General features: G+C 33.6%; 1 protein-coding gene across 3 annotated transcripts in view; it reads right to left on the reverse strand.

Annotated features, from left to right (window-relative positions):
* The window catches only part of LOC145248047 (centrosomal protein of 57 kDa-like), a 75,871-nt gene that overhangs the window by 18,483 nt on the left and 31,118 nt on the right, over window positions 1-26,270 (reverse strand). For 2 of the 3 annotated variants that reach the window (XM_080109782.1, XM_080109783.1), the window contains exons 2-6: window positions 21,720-21,894; window positions 17,835-18,014; window positions 15,313-15,557; window positions 3,024-3,101; window positions 517-696 (exon numbers count right to left, since the gene is read on the reverse strand). In XM_080109782.1, the coding sequence (XP_079965908.1) occupies window positions 517-696; window positions 3,024-3,101; window positions 15,313-15,557; window positions 17,835-18,014; window positions 21,720-21,894 (858 nt within the window). Of the gene's footprint in view, window positions 1-516; window positions 697-3,023; window positions 3,102-15,312; window positions 15,558-17,834; window positions 18,015-21,719; window positions 21,895-22,247; window positions 22,392-26,270 lie in introns of those variants that run through there. The other variant, XM_080109781.1, reaches the window with a different exon arrangement.

A 26,270-nucleotide genomic window follows, 5' to 3' on the forward strand; every position in this document is an offset into this window, starting at 1 on the left:
AATATAGATCCACAGAATATTGTGATAAGTGTTTCAGTGTGAACAGGTATGGTATAATAAATTATGGGGTTTATCTATTTTATTTTTACTTTCATCATATTTTGCTTTGGTTTTGATACCCCAAATTCGAAGCTATCTCTTTACAACCCTTCCTTTTCATAACCTATCATACTTTCATAAATCAGAGTCCATTTTCTGTAGGCGGTTTTTGAACCCAATCAATGACAGGTACTTTTGCTAGTATATATATATATATATATATATATATATATATATACACTTTTTTTTTTCTTATATATTTCATACTTGCATCGTGTTGTTTCTTGCATCAGCAAGGTCTGATGGAAGTTCCGTATTGTATGATATTTTGAAAAAAATTCCTTCCTCAGGTATATGTTCAACTTCAATTCAAACGTGCACATGAGGCTAATGTAATATAAAATAGGCCCATATGAACTAAAGTCAAAAACATACGTGATTAATTTTTTAAAAAGATAAGAAAATAACCAAACTTACTTTCCCAGCAACAAATGGAATGTCTGCTAAATTCAAGCGATAATGCAGAGACGGATCTGAATATTTTTCAGCTCCGGAAATGACACACTTTTTTTTCTTTGCACATCTTTTCCTTTGAATTTCACATGGTTTATTTTGGGTGTCTTTCAATACCTTATTTGTGACTAACAACGTCTCCATCTGAAAATAAATTGGAAACAAAAATATTTCTACTTCTTTATTGATATTACATATTAATTGACAATAATATGCTTTAAAAGTTTGGACATGGATTAAAAGGTATGATCGGGGGTGAGAGTGTAAGTGGATTTGGTACCCTAGGCACACTCTTTAATTAGGCTCCTCCTCTTTAAAAGTTTTGACAATCTAAAATAGATACAGTACCTTCATAACTTTATTGTTTTTAGCACTGATGACATCATGTTCATCTTGTGGCTTTATTAATTCAACTATGCAAACCAATTCTTGTTATTACAAACAGCTACTTATGTAGTAATATGATAGGTTGGACATGTTAGCTTATTTAAAAAGAAGAAATTTCCACAAGAAATTAACTTTAAATTCTTATTCTTAGACAGAAATTAGATAATATAAGAATAGGAAATTTCCACTAGAAATGAGATTAGGTCAATAATTTAACACTACGTTTCCGAATTTTTAGAGATGAAGATTTGATAATTTGTATTATTTCATTTATTTGAACTACTGTTCTCATCTTGAGTGTTATTCTTGCAATGTATTTTCCAACCTTCTTCAGGTGTATCTTCTTGAACTCTAGAATCTTTCTGTCGAGCACGAACTTTTAAATAGAATGCTTTATTTAATCCACGGGGATAGCATACTCGTGTTCTGTCAGCCATGATCAGGTTAAATAAAGTCTTAAGCAATTCATAATTCTATTCTTAGTACCACTTGCACTGAGGATTGAATCTTTAACCTCCAGGAGAATGTTAGTCAGAAGTTAACTTTACCAAGTATTTTATCTACAGACAATTCTTGTATGTAATTTTGGAACCTAAAACCTGTTCTGTTTTTAGATGTACTTTACAACTTATTACTATATATATATATATATATATATATATATATAGAGAGAGAGAGAGAGAGAGAGAGAAAGATCATAATGGTGATCTTATTTATTATTCATAATTATATTTAATTCTCTACTAGGTTTGTTTAGTGATCCATTGTCACCCAGCACATGTACCATTTCTTTGAACAATCTTACTCTCCACTGTTTTTTATCTACAAGTTTTATTTCATCTCATAAGTACAGATGAACTTCCTTTAACCTCTATATGTGTCATACTCGACTTTTAAATATCTACATGCATGATAGCTTTCCAGTGTTCTTCTAATCTTACTTTTCGTGGGTGATGTATCTCACCTTTGTATATTTTTTTACACTTACACACAATTCTTAATCATGACTTTTTTCCATAAGGGGATTGACTCGCACAAGATTCTTTGGAGAGTTGAGACGCTCCTGAATACTACCCTAATATTATTTGGATTACATATACTTTTAATTTTTTATAACAAACCTTTCATATAAGGTATACAAACTCTGATCAGTTTTTGAGTGGTGTGTTTGGTCTAAATTTCTTAGAACTGTGTCATGATCTTTGGATAGTCATTTCAGTGTAGGATTTCTCTTAAACTATCTCCGCTTGATATATATTGCTATTACTACATGTAAGTGTGGAAAATATACAAAGGTGAAACATGTATGCAGATTGTCGAAAAGGTTATATCTTAGAGAATCATGAAAGGATCACTGGTCTAGAATAATAACTGAGAAACAATTTTGTGCTTCTTAAGATAACAGTCCTTGATAAAAAAGGATTTTAATTATAGCATGGCATTTTATCAATAAGACCTTTCATAAACATTATTAATAAAGAAATAGAAATCTGTTTACGTTTTATTCTTTCTTTATAGCATATAAGCGCACACATAAAACCCTCAGAGGGGGGGGGTTAGATATCAAAACTAACTGCTTGCTGTCTTTCTCTCTCTCTCCTGGTTTACTCAAAAGAGAAAGATTTTCCCCTGCTCATTTGTCTTCTAAGACTGGCAGCTTGCTCTTTGACATAACTGCCAAGGTATGTTGCCTTAATTGAATTTCTAATTGGAAAAATTAGCTCCACTGAATATTTAACTTTATGTAAAAATTTATCATGCTAACAGACTTGCATCTAAATATTATTAGAAAATGTTAATATTTTACATTATGCACACCTGTTATTGTGTTGAAAAGTAATAGTTAAAGTTTTAGTGAAAGCAATTAATTCTTTTATTTATTTAAGATTATTAAATTTTCATAGTTTGTGAAAAACCGGAAGGCACCCATTTTAACAAAGAGTTATCTTTCCTTGTCAACTTTAATTTAACTTTGCCTCATTTTAACATTCAAGATGGTCATCCTTTACTATCTTCTGTTTACTTTATTTTCATTAAAACAAACTGGAGCCACATAAATAATGAAATAAAAGAAAAGTTCTTACTTTGGCAGCTTTGTCTCTGAGAAGTTCTTTTTGTTTTTGTTCTTCTTTTAATTTTTGTTCCAATCTTTTGATTCGATTCTGAAAAGAAGATCAAATTCAAATTTCTTAAAAACAGAAGAAATGGTTTTACCTGTTGTGGGGAAAATGAGTGCTGGGTGAGTCAATCAAGAGGAGAAAATATAATGTACATTGATCAAAGAACAAGTCAGAAGAAACCAAACTGGAACAAATAACAAAATACAGATAATAATCATCAAACATGATTACAAGCTAAATAAATACTAAGCAAAATTAATTGATTTAATTACTCTTACAAATTGTGTATAATATAAAAATGGCTACATAGTATAAATGAAAATATTTCTATGGTTTAAGTTATTAAGTGTCTTGGTAGTTTTTATATATATATATATTAATATATATTTATTATGTGTCAATTTTCAGTATTTACTTCAACAGTGCTCAATATGTAAGTAGAGCTAGGTAGTAAGTTATGAAAATATATTTATTGCAATTAAGCTACACCTAAAACTATTCCAAGCATGCAAATGTTAAAATAAGGTCACCTTTTAATTCAACAGATTAAAACAAAAAAAAGGGGGGGGGTCATCCCTATATATAACAGAACAAAAGAGGAAGTAAAAGTCAGTTAAACCTTTATTTGAGAGAACTCCTGCCATTGACTAATGAAAACATTAACCCATAGGAGGAAATAATAACGAATATGATTGGTTAGCTTTCTAAACAAAACACCACATGTATATATGAACTCCATACATTTTAGTTTGATGACTTCATTACGGGAGTACAAAATGTGGAAGCCTTTGTGTAGCTTAATTACCATAAATATATTTTCATATATATATATGATGATGAACTCTCCCGTCAATTTTGAGGTATGTGCTTCTGCCACATCCAAGTTACTCGGAAATCCATGCAGATCATTTGTTTATAGTGGTGAAGGCTTTGTGTAGAACTATCCACAATTTTTTGTTTTACTGCTAACCTTTGTCGGAGCAGATGACTGCCACAGGACAGAGTATACAGTAGACTGCAAGTTTTTACATCAGTTTCCTTCTCCTAGATGCATGTCTTAATGAAGACTGGGGGTGCATCTCTCCCAATGAATTAATGCGCCCCCAGATACCAACCTGGAAATTTCTACGACTTGGCTCGGTACATACAGCGCCTAGTCTTCCCAAATGTTCACCCATCTGGTACTGGCCAAGCTCAATGTTGCTTAACTTTGTTGATTTGGTGAGAACTGGTATGTCAACATGATTGTGTAGTGTATATATATATATATATATATATATATATATATATATATATATATATATATGGTATTTTGCATGAAAATAAGTTAAATCTATTCACTAGAATTATTGGTTCATGTCCAGAATCCTCCTATATTTAAAAACAAAAAATAATTAAAAAAGAAAAAAAAAACAAAAAAACTATGATGTACATACTTGTGACTAAACGAAAATACCATATTCCAAAAATCATAAATTAATCAATTAGTTTTATTTTTATAAACGAAATCATATTTTTAAGTGATTAATGGGAATTTGTAGGCCTTAGAACATAAATATATTAAGTATGAATTATTATTTAGTTATCTCCTTTTATTTTTCAGATTTTTTTCAAAATGGTGTGCATCACAGTCACTCCTTGGACATTCATAAAATTTGTTTTTCTTATTTAAAAACAACATTTGATCAATTTATGCAATTTTTTAAATATATTTTTTTGGTTTCGTCATGGGTATGTACATCATACAAATTTTTCTTTTTTCTTTATTTTTGATTTTTTAATACAGGAAAAATTTTGAACAAAAACCAAATTAATATTTCTGATATGAAACATGGCTGTTATTCACATGTTTCATTGCTGTCCCCATCTTGGTTGTTAGTTTCATGTTTCGACCACTGTACTCTCCAACTTGCTTTTTGTTGTTGATAACATTCAGGGATTTCAAATTGGAAGATATACAAGTAGAATAATTTATTTAGAGAAATAAAAAAAAAATACAAAATTTTCATTCAATTTAGCCATTATGGCCCATTTTATTTTAAGGAAATGGAGTGGAGGTCGAGTGTTATTCTTTTTGGCAACAACATCTTTTGCTTAGCTAGATTCTTTCATCCAAATACTGAATTTATACTATAGTTTTAAATCGACTTAGAAGATCCCAGTGTTTCAATGAAATTTTATTTAAGAGCCAGATACTTCCAAGGACAGAGTACTGTTGCTACATCTAGGCAGGAGTTGCTAGAAAGAACTTATTCTGCCTTGATAGAGTTCAAAATAGACTTCGTAGCCTCGTAGGGGATGTCCTTTTCTCTTACCTGCAACCTCTTTCTCACAGAAGAGATGTTGCAAGTTTGTCTCTGCTTTATCGTTATTTTCATGGCAAGTGCTCGACTGAGCTCCAATCTATGGTCCCCCCCTTGCCAAACTTTCACAAGAAACACTCGTCTAGCAGAAAAGTCTATCAAGAATTTCCCCCACTCTTTATCTGTGCCTAAACCTAAACATAGATTCCATGAACAAAGCTTCTTTCTTAGAACTGCACGACTATGGAATTGTCTTCCATTTTCCTGCTTTCCAGTTGACTACAATATGGTTGTCTTCAAGTCTACGATAAAGAAGTTTTTGATGAGCCGTTCCATATAAGTTAACAAATTTACAGAATTTCCATTACTAACGATTACTTTATTGTCCAATTGTCTACTGTACACTCTTTAACCCTTATCCTCGAGTGGTCTCTGGGCCTTGATAAGCGGTGATGCCTTTGTAAAAAAAAAAATAAAAAATAAATAAATAATAATAAACAAGCCACGCGTGCGTGGTCCCCCTCTGATGTGAGATGACACCACAAAAAATAGTGAAGAAATGATAAATGTGAAGGGCCAACGTTGCCATTACGTTTTCGCCAAGTTTCAGAAAAATCTAATGGATGAGGCAAAAGTTATGGGGTAAAAAGTGCCATTTTTTGCAATTTTGGAGCATTTGTGGCTCCTTTTGAACTCCTGGAAATGCCGAATCCTCGTGAAAATAGACAAACGGTGCAGTTCCACGTACCATGGAAAACCATTATATAGACATACATATCAAGTTTTTGAGTAATATGAAAAAAGAGCTCCAAAAAGGCATGTTTTTCTAGCCCTAAAAGTCCCACAGCAATGCGAACCAGAATTTTGCCAGGGTTATCCATACTGAATTTATATTAAGAACAATGGGCTCCATATTTTGGTCAAGTTTCAGGAAAATCTAATGGATGGACCTAATGCTATGGGGCAAAAAATGTTATTTTGCGCCATTTGGGTGCATTTTTGATTTCGTTTTAGCCCCTGGGGATGCCGAATCCCAGTGTAAATGGACAACGGTGCAGTTTCAGGCCTTAACACATCTATATTTGAGTTGACCACCATGAAAAACCACTATATAGTCAGACATGTCAAGTTTTTGTTGAGAAATATGAAAAAAGAGCCACAAAAAGGGGGTGTTTTTAGCACTAAAAGTCCCCGGGGAGGTGAACCAGAATTTTGCTAGTCACCCATACTGGATTTATATTAAGAACAAGCCCAATAGCCATTAGTTGCGTGCTCTCGTGTAATGAATGAATGCGTGATTGTAGGATTGACATGAAATTCTTAAAGATAAACTAAAATAACCAAAAAATGGGCTGAAATGACTTAAATGAATAACAATATGATATAAATGCAGTAAATGACTTAGAATGACTTTAATGAATTTAAGGATGAATTGAATGACCTTAAGAATGATTTTAATGCTTAAAAAATAACTAGAATCCTTCAAACACAACTTGATTGATCTAGAGAATGACTTGAATGGCTTTGAGACTGACTGGTTGTAAAGTGGGTGATCATTTTACATTAAATTAATATAGAAAAATGATCACCCACTTTATATCACAAAGTTACAAACATAAGTACAGCATGTAGTAAGAACAGATGGTATTTATTTGCTCCCCCACTGAGCAAATTAGGCACAAGGCCGTTTTTAATGTGAGGTAAAACCAGCTCCCCTAAAAGTAGGCAAAAAGGGGGCACTCTGGTTACCAAAAATAATAATTGTCCCAGTATAGAGGGTTTCCCCTCCATTGACTGGTACAAATTATCTTAAGTGCAGCATCTGAAGAACAGATACTACACTTTGAGATATTAAATCTTTTATTCATGTTAAAAAATACATTCAAAATTAACGGTGAACAAAAAACTTAGGCACATGGCCAACTCAAAAGGGGGGATTTTGGGGGTCGTTGGTCATCCTTGTCACTCCAGAACTAAACAAAGTCAAAAGTTTCTCCCAGCTAGTATCTTCTTTCACCATAATACCGCATTCACCCTTTCATATTGTGGGACGTCCTAGTAACTCCCAATTTTTAAAACATTTTTTATTGACGAGTAAAAACAAAAAAGATAACAATAAAATGGTACAATAATTCATTTGTGTCGAGGGCGGGGGAAGAAAAAATAAAAAGGTGATTAGTAGGACCCTCCCAACCCCGTCTAGTTGATAGACTGCCCGTTCCACTAGGTTTGTAAAAGGAACCTCGCTTCTGCGGGTCAGTCTCTAGGTGGGGATGCCCTCTAGATGGGGGTGAATGGAGAAAAGAAAATTTTTGTGGGTAAGGGATGGAGGTTAGTTTGTATTTCTTTTTCTCCAAGATGGGTAAAATTTAGAGGAAGGGGTGAAAACAAAAATTGCAGGTAAGAGGGGATGGGGATCTTGGAGGCTTCCTAATCGGGGAGGGATGGAACACACACTCAGCTAGCTGAGAGACTACTTGTTTAATTTAACTTTACAGAACTGCGCGTTCCACACCTAGGCGGGGAACACGTATTCAAATTTGGCTCCTCTTCGTACACACAGACTTGCCACATGTATCCATCTTCTGTCAAATGCCGCGCGATGCAGCCTTCTTCTATCACATCTGATCTTCACCCGTAGTTGGTGTTTAAAGAACGCGATCAGATCTTGATCAGAAAAAGACAACACCCCCCGGCAACCTTGCAGACGCGACGTCCAAATCACCATTCTTGCCACGGCCAGGATCGTAACGTAGACCATTTGTCTTTCCCGGTCCCACGGCGGCCTCACGTTGTCCACAACATTGGATACAGTAATTGGGCGAGGATGCTCAGGATCGATGCGAGCCGTCACTCCGCTGACATACGACCAGTACTGGCGGAGTTCGCGGCAATCGAAGAAAGCGTGATCCGTAGTTTCCACAGCCGTTGTCCCACAACGGGGACAATCAGGCGACTCCAGAAACCCAGAACTGCATTGTATGTTGTTGAGTGGAAGTGCATTTCGGGCCAATCGCCAGGTCAGAGAGAACTCCGAATTGTTCAGATGACTCGAACCTGGCGCCCAGCTCCACGCGGAGCGGATCTCACTCTGCTGCCACCCCAAACGCGCGCATAGCGGGTCGTCCGCGGCCCGCTTCACTAGATCCCTGTGGAGTTCCCTACGGGTAGCAGTCACAAGGTCACTGGACCTTGGTAGTCGTTTTAGCGCGGCTCGGCACTCTTTCATGTAGGCAGATTCTCCCCGCGGCCTGCGACGGCTCTCGATGGAAGGGTCGAGAACGAGGTCGGGGAAGGCGGCAGTAACCACGGGGTGCCACGGTTGGTCCTCCTGCATATAGTGGCTCAGGAAGGCCAGCCTCTCAGCATCTCGATGACACTTCAAGTCCGGCATTCCCAAGCCTCCCTCACACGGACGTTGAATACAGACCTGTCTGCTCACCCAGTGTCTTCCTCTGTCCCAAAGGAGCGAGGACAAGAGTTCGACAAGAGCTTTTAGGTGTTGTGCAGGCAGGGGAAGTACGGCCAGTCGGTAAAGGATGAGAGGAAAGACGTAAGTGGCGCACGCCTCAGCTCTACCCTTTAAGGAAAGTTTCCTAGGAAGCCACGAATTGACTGCAGCCTCCACCTTTGACCGTACCTCCAACCAATTCTTGTCAAGCTGGAGACCCGGTCCGAACCACACGCCGAGGATCCGGACCGGGCCATCTGTCCAGCTGAAGGGCGCAGGGAGGTTTGCGTTGCCACTCCATGCGCCCAACCGCAGTCCTACCGACTTGTTGCGGTTTATCTTGGCCCCTGTAATTCTTTCGTACTGTGTGAGTGCCTCCGACACGACCTCAATGTCTCTGAAGCCCGACATGAAGATCGTGACATCATCGGCGAACGTGGATACCTTGGCAGCTGAGCCGCCAGCCAGAGCCATTCCGCGCAGGGCCGAATTTGCCTCCCCATGTCTCAGCTTGCGGAGAAGGGGCTCCAAAGCCAGGACATAAAGCAGGGGCGACAGCGGACAAACCTGACGAACCGACCGAGAGATAACAAAGGGTTTCGAGCGCTTTCCGTTGACTTGCACGACAGCCATGGGCTGTCGATACATTATGGAGATCCACTTGCAAAAGTCCGGTTTAAAACCGGCGGCCTCTAAGACAGATGCCAGGAAACGATGGTCGACCCTATCGAAAGCTTTGGACTGATCTAAGTTTATCAGCGCGGCTTCCGTGTCGTCATCTATTCCCCCCTCTAGGATCATGCGGATCAGGTGCAAGTTGTTCTGAATCGATCTCCCCTTCACAGCGTAGTTCTGTTCCGGTTCAACCAACTCGTCGATAACAACCTGCAGCCGATTCGACAGGACCTTGGCCAAAATCTTCAACTCTGTGTTTAGCAGAGTTATGGGCCTGTAGTCGTCTAACTCTTCCCCTCCATGCCCGTCACCTTTCTTCAGCAATGTGATCACTCCCTTGGTCACCTGCCCTGGGATGGATCCCTGAGCAAACCAATGGTTGAACATATCCGTCATACTACACTTTGATCTTGGCCAAAAGGCCAACAAAAACTTAAAAAGATAAGAACAGCATCTATTAACAACAGACCTTTGATCTTAACCAAAAAGGTCAAGCACAAAAGTGTTACGGACAGACCGACCGACCGACGAATCGATGGAATGACTCAGAGTCGCTTGCAGCGACTAAAAATGGGCTCCAAATTTTGGCCAAGTTTCAGAAAAATCTAATGGATGGATCAAAAGTTATGGGGCAAAACATGTCATTTTTACCATTTTGGGGCATTTTTTACCTCTTTTGAGCCTCTGGAGATGCAACAGGAATTTTTGCAAAAAAATTTTTTTTTTACTGTGTGCATCAATTGAATGAAATACAATTTGTGGCAAAATTTCAAGAAAAACTAATCGACGGTTATCTGGCATTCGTCCGGAGTAACGGACGCACAAACACCACTGAAAACATAGGTCCCTCTCTGATAAATTGGAGGACCAATAATACAAACATGGTATTGGAACTATTAACTAAAAATGAAAAAAAGAGATAATTCCAGAACTTATTCTTATTTGGTTTCTTTGTTTTTCTTTCTTTTTGGTATGTTTTTGTTGTCTGACTCCCAACCATTTTTCATGAAATTGGAAATATTTTTTATAAATAAATTCATTTTAAACCATTAAGGATATTTTAAATAGGTTAATTCATAAAGTAAATGTGGGGTTGTGGTGATTGTTGAAGTATAACTGATGGACAAATAGTGAAAACATGAAAGAAACAATGTCCATTCTAATAATAGCATACAAAATGGATTTAGGTAAGAGTTCACGAGACAAAACAGGGGAGGGTAGAGCGGTAGCGCTCGATATATCTAAGGCTTTTGACAGGGTATGGCAATGGTCTTCTAAGGAAAATCAGATCATATGGGTGCACTGGAAAAATACATAATGTAATTAAATCCTTCTTAAGTAAGAGAAAACTCCAGGTTGTCCTTGACGGTCGTACATCTAAACAATATGATATAAATGCAGGAATAACTCAGGGATCTATCTTTGGACCTTTATTATTTCTGATATTCATAAATGACCTCCCTAATAAAATTGTTTCGGAGATGGGTATATTTGCTGATGACACCACTCTCTATAACAGGCACGAGGGGAAAACAAATGAACACATATCTAAGGAAATGGCAGAAACACTAGAGGATGACCTCCAATCTGTAGTGGAATGGGGACAAAAATGGATGGTCACATTCAATGCTGTTTGTTTCCTTCAATAATTACAAAAAACCTTCTCTACCACCAATAGCAATGGCCAAGAACACATTACCCTAAAGTACTTTCTTTAAACTCCTCAGCCTAACGTTTACAGGGAACATGAACTGGAATAAATATATTGAGAGTATTGCCAAGGCTGCTGCGAAGAAGGTGGGCTCTCTCTACTGTGCTAGAAAATTACTTACTTCTGAAAGTATCCTGTACCTCTATAAGGCCACTATTCGCGCATGTATGAAGTACTGTTGTCACATTTGGGCTGGTGCATCTACTACTTGTCTCACTCCTGAACAAGGTTCAAAAGAGACTCGCCAACCTGATAGGTCTTGAACTGTCATCTAGGCTTCAGCCTCTGTCCCATTAACGAAATGTTGCATCTCTCTGCCTGTTCTACAAGTACTTTAATGGTGAATGCTCTGACAAACTACAAGCACTTGTACCCCCTCGACATTAATACCCCGACAAGCAGCTAAATTCTACCCCTTCACACTAGAGATCCCTAGGTGTCAGAACTCCCTTCCGGGATTCTGCTTTCCCAACTGTACTGACATGCAGAAGTTCAAGTGTAATGTGAACAGACATCTTGCTACTCATTTCCCTTCATGATATCTTTGCAACTTATGTCCACGATAGTAACCCACTACTTCAAAGTGGCACTGTGGCTTGTTTGGGATGAAAATTGAATAAAAATTTAAAAAAAAAAAAAAAGGAAAACTAACAACATCTTCTCATACACACACTTTTCAAGATCTTGTTCTGAATTTGTAATTTTGCTTTATGACAAATTTTCCTACCTATACAGATACCTACATACACTACTTTATTAGTTTATGCGTTTAAGATATCAAAGAGAATTTGTATTTGAAAGGACATATTGTATATTAATAGTGTCGTCACTACTAGTGTTGTAACAATTAATCAGCATTGGAAAAATTCAAATTTTTGCAAATATCAGAAAAAAATTGAGCCTAATTTCCAATTCCAAATAATTCTTTTAACTTAAAATTTTTTTTATTTTATTTGAAATGTAATTTTCCATTGTTGGTAGTAATGATAAAATGATGAATATTTATTGTTTTTAACTACTAGTAAAAAAAAAATATATAGAAATCATAATAATGAACTTTAGTAAAAGTGGCACAGGTAAAATAGCACAAGGGGATAAATAAGGAAAAATGGCCCAAGTGAACAATAGAGATGAAAATCTCACCATGAGTTTATTAAACTACTATTTTTAATTGATTACAAAGATTACAGACAAAATAGAAAGATTGATTCAGATAATGTACTTTTACGAACATATATGCACATATTACATAGTTTTTTATGGTAATCCAAAAAATAAACTATATAACTAAATATTTAGAAATTTTAAAAGAATCAGAATTGGTAATTCTATCAAAATCAGGAATTTAGAACAGAATTGAGAAATATATTGGAATCACCTCATCACTAGTTCCTATGAACATCACTTATTTTATGATAACTTAATTGTGTGGAATTTACACAGATACAGCAACAAAATATTATTTTAAATGAGATTTTATAATGTTTGTATTATTTTTATAAACTTGCATCACCTTACAAAGTTGTCTAAATTCTACATAGACACATACCTATTTTTGCATTTGATTATATGTAGAAGAATAAGCTGTATATTAATAATGTTGTCAGATTCAACCATATGCAGCTAACAAAAGCATCTAATGGAGATTTGGTATTTGTCTGCCTAAAAACAAAATTATACTTTTACTTCTATTAATGTACTATATTGTACTATCTTTAAATGCTCAATTCAGCAGGGGTGGGGAATATTTTGCTATCATGAGATCGTTCTCCTAAGCATTACCTCCTCCTTGCAGAAGGTAGTAGCATATGTCAACAACAACATTCTCACAATCAGCTGTTCATTAACAAACTTAACATTTACATTATAAATACTAGCAAAAATACATATAGCATAATCATGTTGATACACTAGTTCCCGTTAGATCAAAATTAAGCAACCTGGTCATTACTAAAATAGGTGAACATTTGGGAATCCCAGGTGGTGTACGTGTTCACTTATCTTGGCATTGTTTCCAGTCATCCTGGACTTCTCCTTGCCACTGGACTCACAAAGTGCTGATTCAGAAGATGTGTGGTTGGAGATTGTGCAACATTGCCTCACAATTATATGTGCAGCTACTCTTACGGGGGGTATACATTGTCTTTTGAGACTGAACAGAGACATTGAATACTAGTAAAAATAATTACAATATAAGCATATATATATGATATAGGTAACGAATCTTACTATACATTAGGTTCATAAATTCTTCAATATCCTCCTTGTTGACTGGATGTATGGCTAAGTGGATGAGACATTGGTTACGATAATCGAGATTAATATAAGAACAAAGATAACTGATGCAAGATATCTATAGTGTGCAGAGTGAGAGTAGTCTACAGCAAGGAAATAAATAAAAGTGGCCATGAAGTAATCAAATATGACAAAAGGCTAGAAGAATATGTTAAAGAATAATCACATTTTTAACTTTCAATCAAAAAATAAAAACAAAGAAACATACATGTATACACATGGAAGAATAATATACAGATAAAATTTTCTTAAATATTTTATCAGATAGACCTAAACATTGAATTCCTTACCAATACTTCATAATTTTTTCCAGTTTATTCTTGTGGCTGGCAGAATGAGAACAATCTACCTCAGTGGATTAAATGGGTTTGGTTTGAAATCTGACAGCTTATCTATCTTAAATATAAACTTTGCTTATCTATCTTAAATATAAACTTTGCTTATCTTGAATATAAACTTTGCTTATCTTGAATATAAACTTTGCTTATCTTGAATATAAACTTTGCTTATCTTGAATATAAACTTTGCTTATCTTGAATATAAACTTTGCTTATCTTGAATATAAACTTTGCTTATCTTGAATATAAACTTTGCTTATCTTGAATATAAACTTTGCTTATCTTTAATATAAACTTTGCTTATCTTGAATATAAACTTTGCTTATCTTGAATATAAACTTTGCTTATCTTGAATATAAACTTTGCTTATCTTGAATATAAACTTTGCTTATCTTGAATATAAACTTTGCTTATCTTGAATATAAACTTTGCTTATCTTAAATATAAACTTTGCTTATCTATCTTAAATATAAACTTTGCTTATCTATCTTAAATATAAACTTTGCTTATCTATCTTAAATATAAACTTTGCTTATCTATCTTAAATATAAACTTTGCTTATCTATCTTAAATATAAACTTTGCTTATCTATCTTAAATATAAACTTTGCTTATCTATCTTAAATATAAACTTTGCTTATCTATCTTAAATATAAACTTTGCTTATCTATCTTAAATATAAACTTTGCTTATCTTAAATATAAACTTTGCAAAACCTGGAGAAAGTCTGAGGTTACATCAACTAAAACTAATAAGAAAGCGTTCAGTTTGAAATTTTGTACAGGTTTCCAAGTTGGACTACAACAATTCCAGGTTTGAAAAAAAGCATCTGAAGATGGTTGGAAATGGTATAAGCCCAAAACATTGTGAATATGACAACCAAGATAAGAATTATAGTCTACTATCATTCATAGATAATTTCAATTTAGTCTTCAATTTTTTTTTTTTTACATGAATGCAATCTTTCAATTGATTAGAAAAATTGTTTGAAAAATATGTTACTACATTAGAAAACAATTTAATCGTTTATCAATTTAATTTTTTTAAAATCTTCCTTGTTAAATCTTCCTTGTTTCCAGTATGAGGAAAAATATTAAACTGTTTCCTATTTAGAAATCTCATTAATTTATGTGAAAGTCTCAACTCCCTCATTATTCTCATTGGTAAACTAATTAAACCTAAAGACTCTACTCTATTCCCCCATCCGAAATTGAAAGGAAATGTTGATCATAAAATAATATCATGTATATAATTTTAATTGAACTCTGAAACATCTACATTCTTGAGAAAAACTGCCTTAATATTATAAGATCTAAGCAAGGTTTTTAAAATGTATATTTTTATATTTATTTATCTATTTTGGGGCAAAAAATCTAACATAGTAAGAAACACAGTAACCTATTTAAAAAAAAAAAAAGAGAAAAAGAAAAAACTTGTTTACCTATTTGACTCCCACCCAACTGCCCCAATATTTTACTTACTTCTGCAAGTTTTTGTGTGACAGTGAATTTTAGGTGGTCCCTTTCCAATTCAGCAATTTTATCAAGTGAGACGGATTTGGGTTGGCCATCACACGTGTCCATCTTCCTGTGGTAGACATTTGCATTCTGTTGCTGTAGTTGGCTCTTATTTACTGATGCATCATTCAGCATCTTCTTCATGTATTCGAGTTGTTTATCAAGCAGCATGCAACGATTTTCAGCAGCATTCAATCGCATGGTCACATCTAACAAAAAAAAAAAAAAGTTTTGCATTTAAAAATAGCTGGTACATCCTAGGTGGAGAACGAGGGAGTACATTAAAAAGCATTGTCCAGGGAATTCTGTGTGGCTTGTCCAGAAAAGATGCTCTATATTGATGACTTAGTACTTGCTTGTGAAACAATAGAAGCTCTATTTGTTAAGTGAAAGCTTTGAGGAAGGCTACGAAAACTATAGGTCAAAGAATGAATGTGACCAAAACCAAAGTGATAATCAGTGGCTGGAATGTAGGAAAACCCTCAGAAAAACAAAATTCTCCTGCTTACTTTATAGAAAGGCAACTGGATGCAATTCAATCTTTTGTCGTTCTTGTAAGCATTGGCTATACAAGAAATGCAATGAAATAACAGGCTGATTGTTGAGATGATAATCAGTTTGTTTGCAAGAAGTTTAAAACAAAAAAACTCCGATATGGATGACAACGTTATTGAAACTGTTTAGAAGTTTTGTTACTTTGGTGATACCATTGGATTACAGGGAGGAGTCAATGATTGTGTGATTGCAAGAGTTAACAGTGAATGGAGTAAGGTTAGGAAACATGTCATGACTAATCAGCAGAGCATTGTCACTTTTAAAGCGTCTGTCAAGAACTTGTGCAACAAGTTCATGATGAATAGAAGTGAAACCTGTCCAATGACGGTTCAAGATATGTTACATAGAGAGAAAACATATGAGAATGTTACAATGGATGTGTAATGCGTGTCTTAAAGACAGGCTTACAAAAAAAAATTACGCTGGATAACATGCTGGTTGGAGATATTTCAAAATGGCCATTCTATAATAAATGATATATTTTTGGATCCAAAAACTTTGGTTTGTTTTTGGGTTTTTTTTCACTAAAAAGCAAAAATTCACTCTTTCTGGAAAAAAAAAGTTATTACTATATTGTTCTTTTTTGGGCTTTTGACAACATTAATATTTCTATGTCTATGTTTTGATCAATGTGGCTTTTTTTTACCATACAGTATTTTCATGAGAACTGTGATATGGCGAAAGTATATTTGAATGGTTGTTCAGAAGTTTTGTTAACTTGGTGATACCATTGACGTATAGGAAGTAACTAGTGCTACTGTAATTGCAAGAGTTAACAGTGGATTAAGAAAATTTCTGCTATTATTAACCAGCAGAGTGTTAGGACTGTTGAGCAAAGAGCTTTTCAGGCATGTGTACTCAGTGTGATGATTTATGTAAGTGAAACCAGACCAATGAAGGTTGAGGATATGTGAGGCATGGATAGAAATGATATGAGAATGATATGGTGGATATGTAATGTAAGTTTTAAAGACACAATTAGATCTGCTGACCTCAGAGGAAGATTAAATCTGGACTGTATAATGAGATGTGTGTAGAATTGGAGACTTAACTGGTATAATCATATTGAAATTACAGATCAGAGTTTTAGGGTTAGATGTAGAACAGTTGAGGTAACAGGGTCAGTTGATAGGGGAAGATCAAAGAAAACATAGGAGGAATAGATAAGGATGGATTTGAGAACAAGAGGGATAAATAAAGACATAGGTAGGTTAAGACAGAGATAGGTTAAATTAAGTCAATTTCTAAAAGCTGTCCAATATATGCATCTAAAATCGATGTTGAACAGAATATGATGATACCGTACATTGATACTTTTGCATGTTAAAATATGACTGATATAAATTCACCATATTTACTAAAGTATCAAATTTTTTTTTATAAATGAATTGTAAAACGTTTGGATGAAGCAACCTTATTGATACAAGTATTGTTTGCATGCATGTCTTGCACATAACCGGGTTAGTTCCAAAACAAATTTTCTAGCTAAAATCGCTGTAAATAATTTTCCTAAGTGTACCTGGAGCTAAAAGGAACTTTCATATAAAAGTTTCTTTCCAGAAACTACTCATCCGTGGAACATAATATCACAGGATTGCTTTCCAACTAACTACAAAATGGTTGTTTTTCAAGTCTAATGTTAACAAATTATTGTGGAGCCTTCCTCTTAAAGGATCAAATTCTGCCCAGTTTCAACCATCATCTCCAATCAAGATGCGTTTCACAATCCACCTATCTCATTAACTCTTATCCTCAATTTGGGCGTTAAGTGGTGACTTATTAGTTTTAGGAAAAAAAAATATCTACTTTATTGCAGATGTTAATCTTACAGACATCTCTCCATATAAGATCACCTGTTCTACTGCAGATGATTTGTATATTTCTTTCTAAATCATGCATCAGTGTTCGTTGAAGGATGAAGAAATCTTTACCTTGTGTTTGTTGTGAAGCTAAATTCCGTGTAGCTGCTTCCTGTTCTTTCCCTTGTTCCAAGAGATTTTTGTACACATCTGTTTCTGATACCAATTCCTTGATTTGTACTTCAGCTTGATTCCGTTCCAAATCAAGACTTCGGATTTTCCGCTGAAGATTCGTTAACGCAGCTAGTAAAGCTAGAGGAAGAAAAAAGATTATCATTTAATATTTGTATGAAAACATTCCACAGAAACCCTCAGCATCTGCCACATTATAAGTGGATCTTATGGCATAGTTTCAAATCAAATTTGGGAACACGTGCCAACATGTAAAACCGATGTTGAATCAAATATCATGACAACACAAACATGGTCTGCAATGGCTGTCACCTCAGTTAGATGTCAAAAGTGCAAGAAATCAGATAATACAGGTTTTTTTTTTATAAATTAAAATGGGTGCAGGATTAGTTTGTTCACAAGAGGTAGTTGCAGGACAGACAAATGAGGATTGAGGTACTTTAAAAAAATGAGCATATCAAATAAAAAATTTTATTCAAATGTTTCACAATTTTTTAGATGTAGACTGCTAATCTGTATTATTCTGGCTAGTATTCTCATTTTAATTCAGTTTGAAGTTCCATATAATTTCTAAAATTTGAAAAGATTCACCTGACAAAGCCAAATTGTGAAAATAATAAAAAGATGAGAAAAAAATTAAGTCTAAATAATATTTTTTTTTTTTTTTTTTATTTATTTTATTTTACAGCATATCGACCCTTTTTTGGAGGTTATTTAATTCCAAATTCAGTAATTTTGGAAAAAGTTTTTACATCTCTTCTTTATATCTTCAAATATTTATTCATAGAATTTAGTTTGGTTGTTTTGTTTTACAGTATATCAACCCTTTTCAGGTTATTTTTAATGCTGAATGTAATAATTTTAGAAAAACCTTGATGTTAAAATTCTTTGATCTGCTAACACCAATGAAGTTTGAAGTGGTCTTTTTGGGGCGAAAGAGGGCTTTCTCTATATAAAAATCTGACATTACATCTAACTTTACTCTTGTGAAGAAAATACAGACATCTGAATCAGAGAAGTTTATAAAATATTTCTATCTTTAAATTTGTGTAAATCAGGTTTATATTTTTTCGATTTTGGAAAAATATTTCAGCAATATTTTAGTCAAATAATGAAAATTTTGTAAATATTTCTTTCAAATCAATGTTAACCTAATCATGTTAGATATAAACACATTTTTTAATGCATTTCAAGCATTAAGTAAAAGAAATTTGGAAAATGCTGTTAACTCTTGTAATGATGTTTGTGTCATTTTTTTGCCTGCTAACTACTATTAGACCTAGGAACTTGAAACTTGGCAAGAATTATCCCATATACGATAGTGTCATAAAGAGTGCATTAAAAAAAAAATTAAAAAGAAAGAACTGTGAAATTTGATTGGATTATATATTTATCACTGTTGTATTGCCTCTGAATCTTTGTCATGTATCATCATTTCAGTAACTCTAAGTTTTAATGATACTTATCCCCCAAAAACTCCCATAACTAAGCCTAAGTTGAAGTCGCAATCCCCCTCAGAAATATAAAAAAGTAGACCCCCCCCACCTAAAAAAAAAAAATGCAGTTTATCTTCATAACAAAAAGAAAAATAAATTGGTTAACTGTCCTAAAATGTTGGAATGGCTTAGAAATGGGAGGTCATTTTATGTGAAATTCAAGTACCAACTGATATATCTTAACTTCATTTTTGCTTTTAAATTTGTTTGATTGGTATAAAAAGAATGCTCAATTTTTTTTTTTTTTTGCAATAAACAAGAAAGAAATAAAGAGAAAAACGCTAAGTGCACATATGGATGAACAGAGACAGGAAGTGATTTTTTGATAAAACCAAAGTCTTCTACCTCTCTTACTATTCCCATCATGAATCATTTGAATCACAATAAAATGAAGATTTCCAAAGAAAGAGGGGAGGGAGGTGGAAGTGAAACAAGACAAGATGAGACAGAAAAAGGAAGAGAAATAAAACAAGAAAAGAAAAAGATAAAGCGAGAAAAATAAAATTGACCCAAGGCAGAAATCAACCTTTTTATTTAAAATAAAATTTTTAAAAGACCTAAGCAGAATTCTGCCTTTTCTGAATTACAAAAATATTGAAATTCCGCCGAAAAGCAGAGATCTCAGATTCCAGGTATACATAATGCATTTTGTTTTAAACAGCAAAACTTGAATAAACTGGTCCCCTAACAAAGGAAACTCCTTGCATGTCAAAATGTCAGGGATCAGTTTGATGCTATATTTCTAGTGTAAAAAGGACCCTCCATTCAAAACAACAGAAAATGTAGAAAAAAAGTAGCACGTAAAAAAGAACAGATTATCAGTTTTGTATTAATTACAGTAAAGTTTTACGTTTTTTTTATTACTTTAAAATATGAAAACAGATTTTATTTTAAAAGTCACCTCAACACCTATAAGCTATCATTTTTGGAGAGCTACAACATTGATTTGTTTGTTTACAGGTTTTCTTATATGTTATTGGTTGTATGAAAATCAGGATTTCTCTATTAGCAAAAACAACCCCTTCTCCAAGCAGCAATTAATAAGTCTTCTTTACGGAATAAAAAAAAAAGAATTTTCATTTGATCATTTCAATTTTCATTTGACCATTTAGAGAAAAACCATAAAGAGATTTGCTGTAGTATTATTTGATAAAATCCAATGTTGAGGAAATTTACGGTGCATGAAAGTAATTAAATTTTGATCACTAGGAAAAAAATAATAATAATTCAACTGATATGATTTTTGAAATATTCAATGTCGAGAATGTGATTTTGTTCTAGCATAAAAATGAAAATGAATTCCTCATTAAAAACTGATTATATAATGAAATGGAAAGAGTAGAATGTTGATTGGTTAAATAAAACAATTTAATATTACTGAGAAATTCAAAATTATTACTTTGTGCTTTTTGCTTTTATTATTAAAAGAGATTATAAAGACTTAATGAATATAGAAAGAATCTATTTTTTTTGTAATTTAGGTCTGTTTTTTATTTTTTTCATGACAAATGTTGACATTATCATCACTAACAACATGTTGACTCCTTGAACTTTTGGTTAAGAGCAAAATGTAGCAGCTGTTCTGATGCTATATTTAGTTTTTCTGTTCTTGGTCAGTGAAAAAGAAACCCTTCTAGATTTAGACAATTTAAATCTTTCTTCCAATCCAGAATGGCCCTCCTTGAACGATCTGAATTTCCTCCACCTTACATATTTACTTTGTGCCTAACTCTACTCTTGCGGGAAGGTTAATAAATAGAAACAGTAACCACAACAAATTTAGTTTTAACAAAATAACAAAGAAAAATAATGTATTAAATTACTAACAGAAAACCATTATTACTTATTGTATTTTATGCAGATTTTTTTTTAAATAGTTACTGCAAAGTAACCAAAGTCTTTACTATGTGCAAATATTCACGTGAAAAAATTTTAAGATAAAAAATAAATTAAATGGAAATTAAGATTTGGGATTTTTGGTCATTAAATTGTTTTAAATAATATTACCATCAGTAATAATGATGATATTAAGATCAAGAAAATTATAAGTGAATCATACAGAATATGAATTTATTACACAATGTTTAAAATTAAATATGCAAATGAATTAAAGCCTTATGTGTATTTTGTAAGATTTCCTGCAAGTATATATATTGTAAGTGAGAATATTTTATTGTATAATTGAATCAAGTACAGATAAACTGTCTTGATATAAACATAGCTCAGATAGCTAGGAAAAAAAAAAACTTTTGCAATTATTCATTTTGATTGTTAAATTACATATTGTTCATTAATTTGAAAAAAAAAAATTGCTTTTAAAATTCCTTACTTCGTGTGTTTTTCTGAGGGAAACATGAAACGGGTTTATCTGATCGACAACAATAATCATCATCGATGAATGGTTTAGAGGTTGAATACTTGATATATGAACTGATACTGATGTCGGGAAGGTTTTCAGGTGGCGCATGAACAGGAGAATCAAAACTACCAGATATTGTTGACATCTGCAAAGAAAAAGAAAACATGAAACTTACAAATTAGATTAGTTAAAAAAACAAAACAAAAAAACACTTAAAACAAGCTAATGATATCTATATATCAATAAAATGGAAATGATTATACTCCTCCAGAAAAAAAAAACATTATAGCTTTGCAAACACAGATGCCACATATAAATTCAATATGATCAGATTACTAGCCACTACTGTTGTCGGTTTTGCGTGTATTATTATTCGCTTTCAACTGTTATCAAACAAGCTTATATTAATTGTTAAACAAGCTAATAATATTAACAATAAATTTGTTTCAGTAAAAAAAAAAAAAAAATAGGTACAATAAAAATACTGGTCCCTATTACCCAATGAGTTGGCATCAGAAAAGGCATCCATCCACTTTATATAAATTTTGCCTCAGTTAAGGAAATGGTTGATCATGCATCTCTACTTGAGCATGGTCTACATAAATAGAAAGTAATTTCACTAAAGTCATGTGACTTGCTGACGTCGCAGAATACAGTACAATGGCCACGGTTAGGCGATAGACTATTATGAAGATAGTCATGTTTTGTTTTAACAAAATTGCCGAGGGATTTAATAAAACTGGCCCAAAAGTGACAGTATTTTCTTTTCTGAAAGATAAAGGATAATTTTACAATTGAACACGTCCAAAAGGGAGTATTTTTTGCTGGGAAAATACTGTAGTAAAGTTTTATTTTTTAAAAGTGTATTTAATTTTAAAATATTTTTTTAAAAGATTTCTTTTACAATCCCTTTATTTTCTTCTTTCTTTTGATAATACAGCTAACACTGTCTATTTCCTATAAGGTGTCATGATGCCTAAGAAATGGCTTGGTTAGTTTAATATGCATGATTGCACAATAGTCACTTTTGGGCCAGTTTTATAAATCTCTCTGTAATTTTTTTGAGAATTGAAACAGAAATGACTATCCTCGTAATAGTTGCCTACCGCTTAACCGTAGCCATTGTACTTTATTCAGCAACGTCAGCAGGTAATGTAACTTTAGTAAAACGGCCTTCTACTTACGTAGGCCATTCTTGAGTAGGTGTGATTGCCAGGAATGACTTCCAAAGAAAATTGGTCAAACTATGTTATGCAGTATGAATGCCGGAAGCTTATGATGAAAGTCAGAAGACATTGCTGAGTTTCTTGAAAAAAAAAAATGTATTGATCTGTGTAGTGTACACAAAACACTGATGAAAAGAATGGTTGTAGGAAAGAACTTAAGATATAAGTCGTTTTGGATTAGAAATAAAAAGAGAACAGCTTGTGCTGGTATTTTTATTGTATAGAAATGGGTTGATGAAGTGATTGATGTTTAATCAGTAAATAACCGAATCATACTGATGAAATTGATGGTTAGTGAGATTTTCACAGCAACATCTTTTTATGCATTACAATGTGGTTTGAATGAAGATGCAAAAGATGTGACATGTTTATCATACTAACTTGTAAGGTTTATGAAAAGAAAGAGATTTGAATGGTCATCTTGGAAAGCCCTCTGGAATTTTGAGGGTGTTCACAGAGGAAATGAATATGGTGATAGAAATGTAGTAGACTTTGGTCTTGCCATGGATATGTCAGTTGCAAATACATTTTTTTGCAAAAAAACAAAGCTATCATATTACATATAAATCTGGAACAGCAAAGATTCATGTAGCTCATCCATTAGCAAAGATTCACGTAGATTATCTGTTAGGAAAAATGACAAAGATCTTGAGTGATGTGAGTGTAATACCTAGTAAGAAATTATGGCACAACACAAACTGGTTATTTGCAATTTTAAGTTGAAGCTCATGAAGTAGTAGGAAAGTTTATCGCTAGGAAAAAGGTATGAAAGTTGAAGAACATGTCAATCATATTCAGTTTAACGTCTGCTTTACATGCTGACATGTGTTGAACAGTTTTTAGAAATTGACTTCCAAACTAACCTATCTCTGGCCAGGTGTTTATCCTTTTTCTTTCAAACCCATGTTTACCAACCATAGAATTCTTGTCCATTCTTTCAATATGACCATAAGTTTCCTGTTTTGCACACATATGCCTATACTGTTTGGATTTAATCTTCTTTCGAGGTCATCAGAACTAAGCCTGTCTTTTAGACTTCCATCAGACATCTTATCTTTATCTAGTTTTTTCCCCTTTTAAGCTTGTAACTATTCACAATCATTTAAATTCCCAGTCTTTCGGGAAAATCTCTTCTTTCATAATCAGATTTGTCAAGTCTGTGATCGTTTCATTGCAGGTTTTATCCCCAGTCTTCAACATTTCTGCAACAACAGCAGATGATGACCTTGCAGGCTTAACCTTCTTCATCTCACAATTTTTTGTACCATTATTTTTTAAGTCTTATAGCTGGACTAGATATTGAAGCCCTAGATATTCTCAGCTCTATGAAAACTTGATGGTTTTACATTTCTTCCTATGATTAACGAGATTTGCACGTGTTTAAGTGGGTTAGGGACAATGTTGCAAAACCCAGTTTCCTCTGTACAAACTTGCCTTTTTTTTGTTGCTCCCCTCTCCCAATCTCCATAAAGGGAAAGTTAGATATGAGGTCTGCTTTTAATGTAGGTAAAATCCTATTCCCCAAAAGAGGGTACTCTAGATTGGAAACAAAAATTTTAAAATTACTTCAATCTCGGAGGATTTTTCCTACTCTGACTGAGGACAGAACATATACTACACTTTGATCCTAATCAAAAGGTCAGAGTCAAATTTACTTAAGGTACTGGGAACAAAAATTAAAAAATTGCGTCAGTCTCAAATAATTTCTCCTCTCACTAAGGGGATATTACACTTTAATCTGAACCTTAAAGATCTGATAAATTATAATATATATATATATATATATATATATATATATATATATATATAAATAAATAAATCAGCATTCAAATATTTTCACATTAAGTTGGTAATCAACATTATCATAACAGCACATAACTACTCAGAGAGAGAAAAAGAAATGGTATGATTATCTACATTCTTTTTCTTTGACCTATTTATTGTCCTCATTAATGTTGATATTTGTACCACCGCCACCACCATTACTACTACTACTACTGCATTTAGCCGACATGCCTTCTGACTATCAGGTGTATGGTGCATTTATGATGTTTTTCTGATCAACTGATGATTTTAACATTTATTTTTAAATTCATGACCACTCACGCATAACATAGCATAACCAATCGTGTAGAGTGTGACACAAAGGTTCTTATAAACGGTTGCATTTAAATTTGTATTTTTTCAGCTTTTGTTATTTTTATTAAATCAACAGGTGCCATATTGAATTCATAACAATGCTAGTTTGACTAATCATGTTGGATTATGCAATTGGGCAAACTCTTTCAAATGTCGAATTTCCTTATATTGTCTCTCTAGCATGATGAGAATCACACACATCTATACATGATAAACAATGCTCGAGTTTTCCATATCACCATTATGGCTTCTTTATATTCTCTTAGTCTGATTTTCAGAAGTCAACTGCTTTCTCCTTTTGTAATATATTAAATGAACTGGAGTTGATCAAACGACAGATTGGAAGTTGTCAAAATGTTCAATAAATTAAATTTGACATACGTGGGCAGAAATAAAAGAAACATGCTAATCACTTGACATGATCATAGAACTTGGGAGATTTAGAAACAGAATCCATTGGGAGTGAATGTGTTTCAATATTAACAATGACTAGGTGTGTTTCGTTCATATTACAATCACTAGCTAGTCAAGACAAAAAGAAGTTTTTATTCCTGTAAGAAATTCCAGGTGATGTAGTCATCATCACCATCAATATATCCCCCACCCCCTTTCAAAAAAAAAAAAAAAAGAAAAAAAGTTACTTTCTACACCTGTACAAATCAAATACAAGTAAGTTTGGTCATTATTTTTTTCGATCTCCTGTTCTACACAAATCTTCATTATTATTGGCACCAGGATTAGTTAGTTGGTTGTTTTTGTTTTACGGCATATCAACCTTTTTCAAGTTATTTAATGCCGAATCTAGTTATTTTGAGGAACGATTTTTAATGGAGTATATTTGTTTTTAAAGTCAGATTCTATTTAACCCATAGTTGGGACCCTAACAGGTACTACCACTCCGGGTCAGAGTGAACCTGGGAGCAATGGCAATTAAAGGGTGGCTCCACACTCCCCAAGGCCCGCAAGGTGGGGCCTCACCATCGGATATAGTTTTAGGTCATATTCAGGACCGTTGGCATCAGGAAGAGCATCCAGTCTAATGTAGAAATCACTTAAGTATGTAATCAAATATATTATAAAATCTGTTTTTTAAGTTAAGACGAAATTAAGCAATACCTAACAGGAAGATACATTGGTACTTCCAATGCAGGTTTTT

Source organism: Euprymna scolopes, chromosome 26 (assembly GCF_053919585.1).
Source record: "Euprymna scolopes isolate OS-2025 chromosome 26, ASM5391958v1, whole genome shotgun sequence".
Classification (NCBI taxonomy): domain Eukaryota; kingdom Metazoa; phylum Mollusca; class Cephalopoda; order Sepiida; family Sepiolidae; genus Euprymna; species Euprymna scolopes.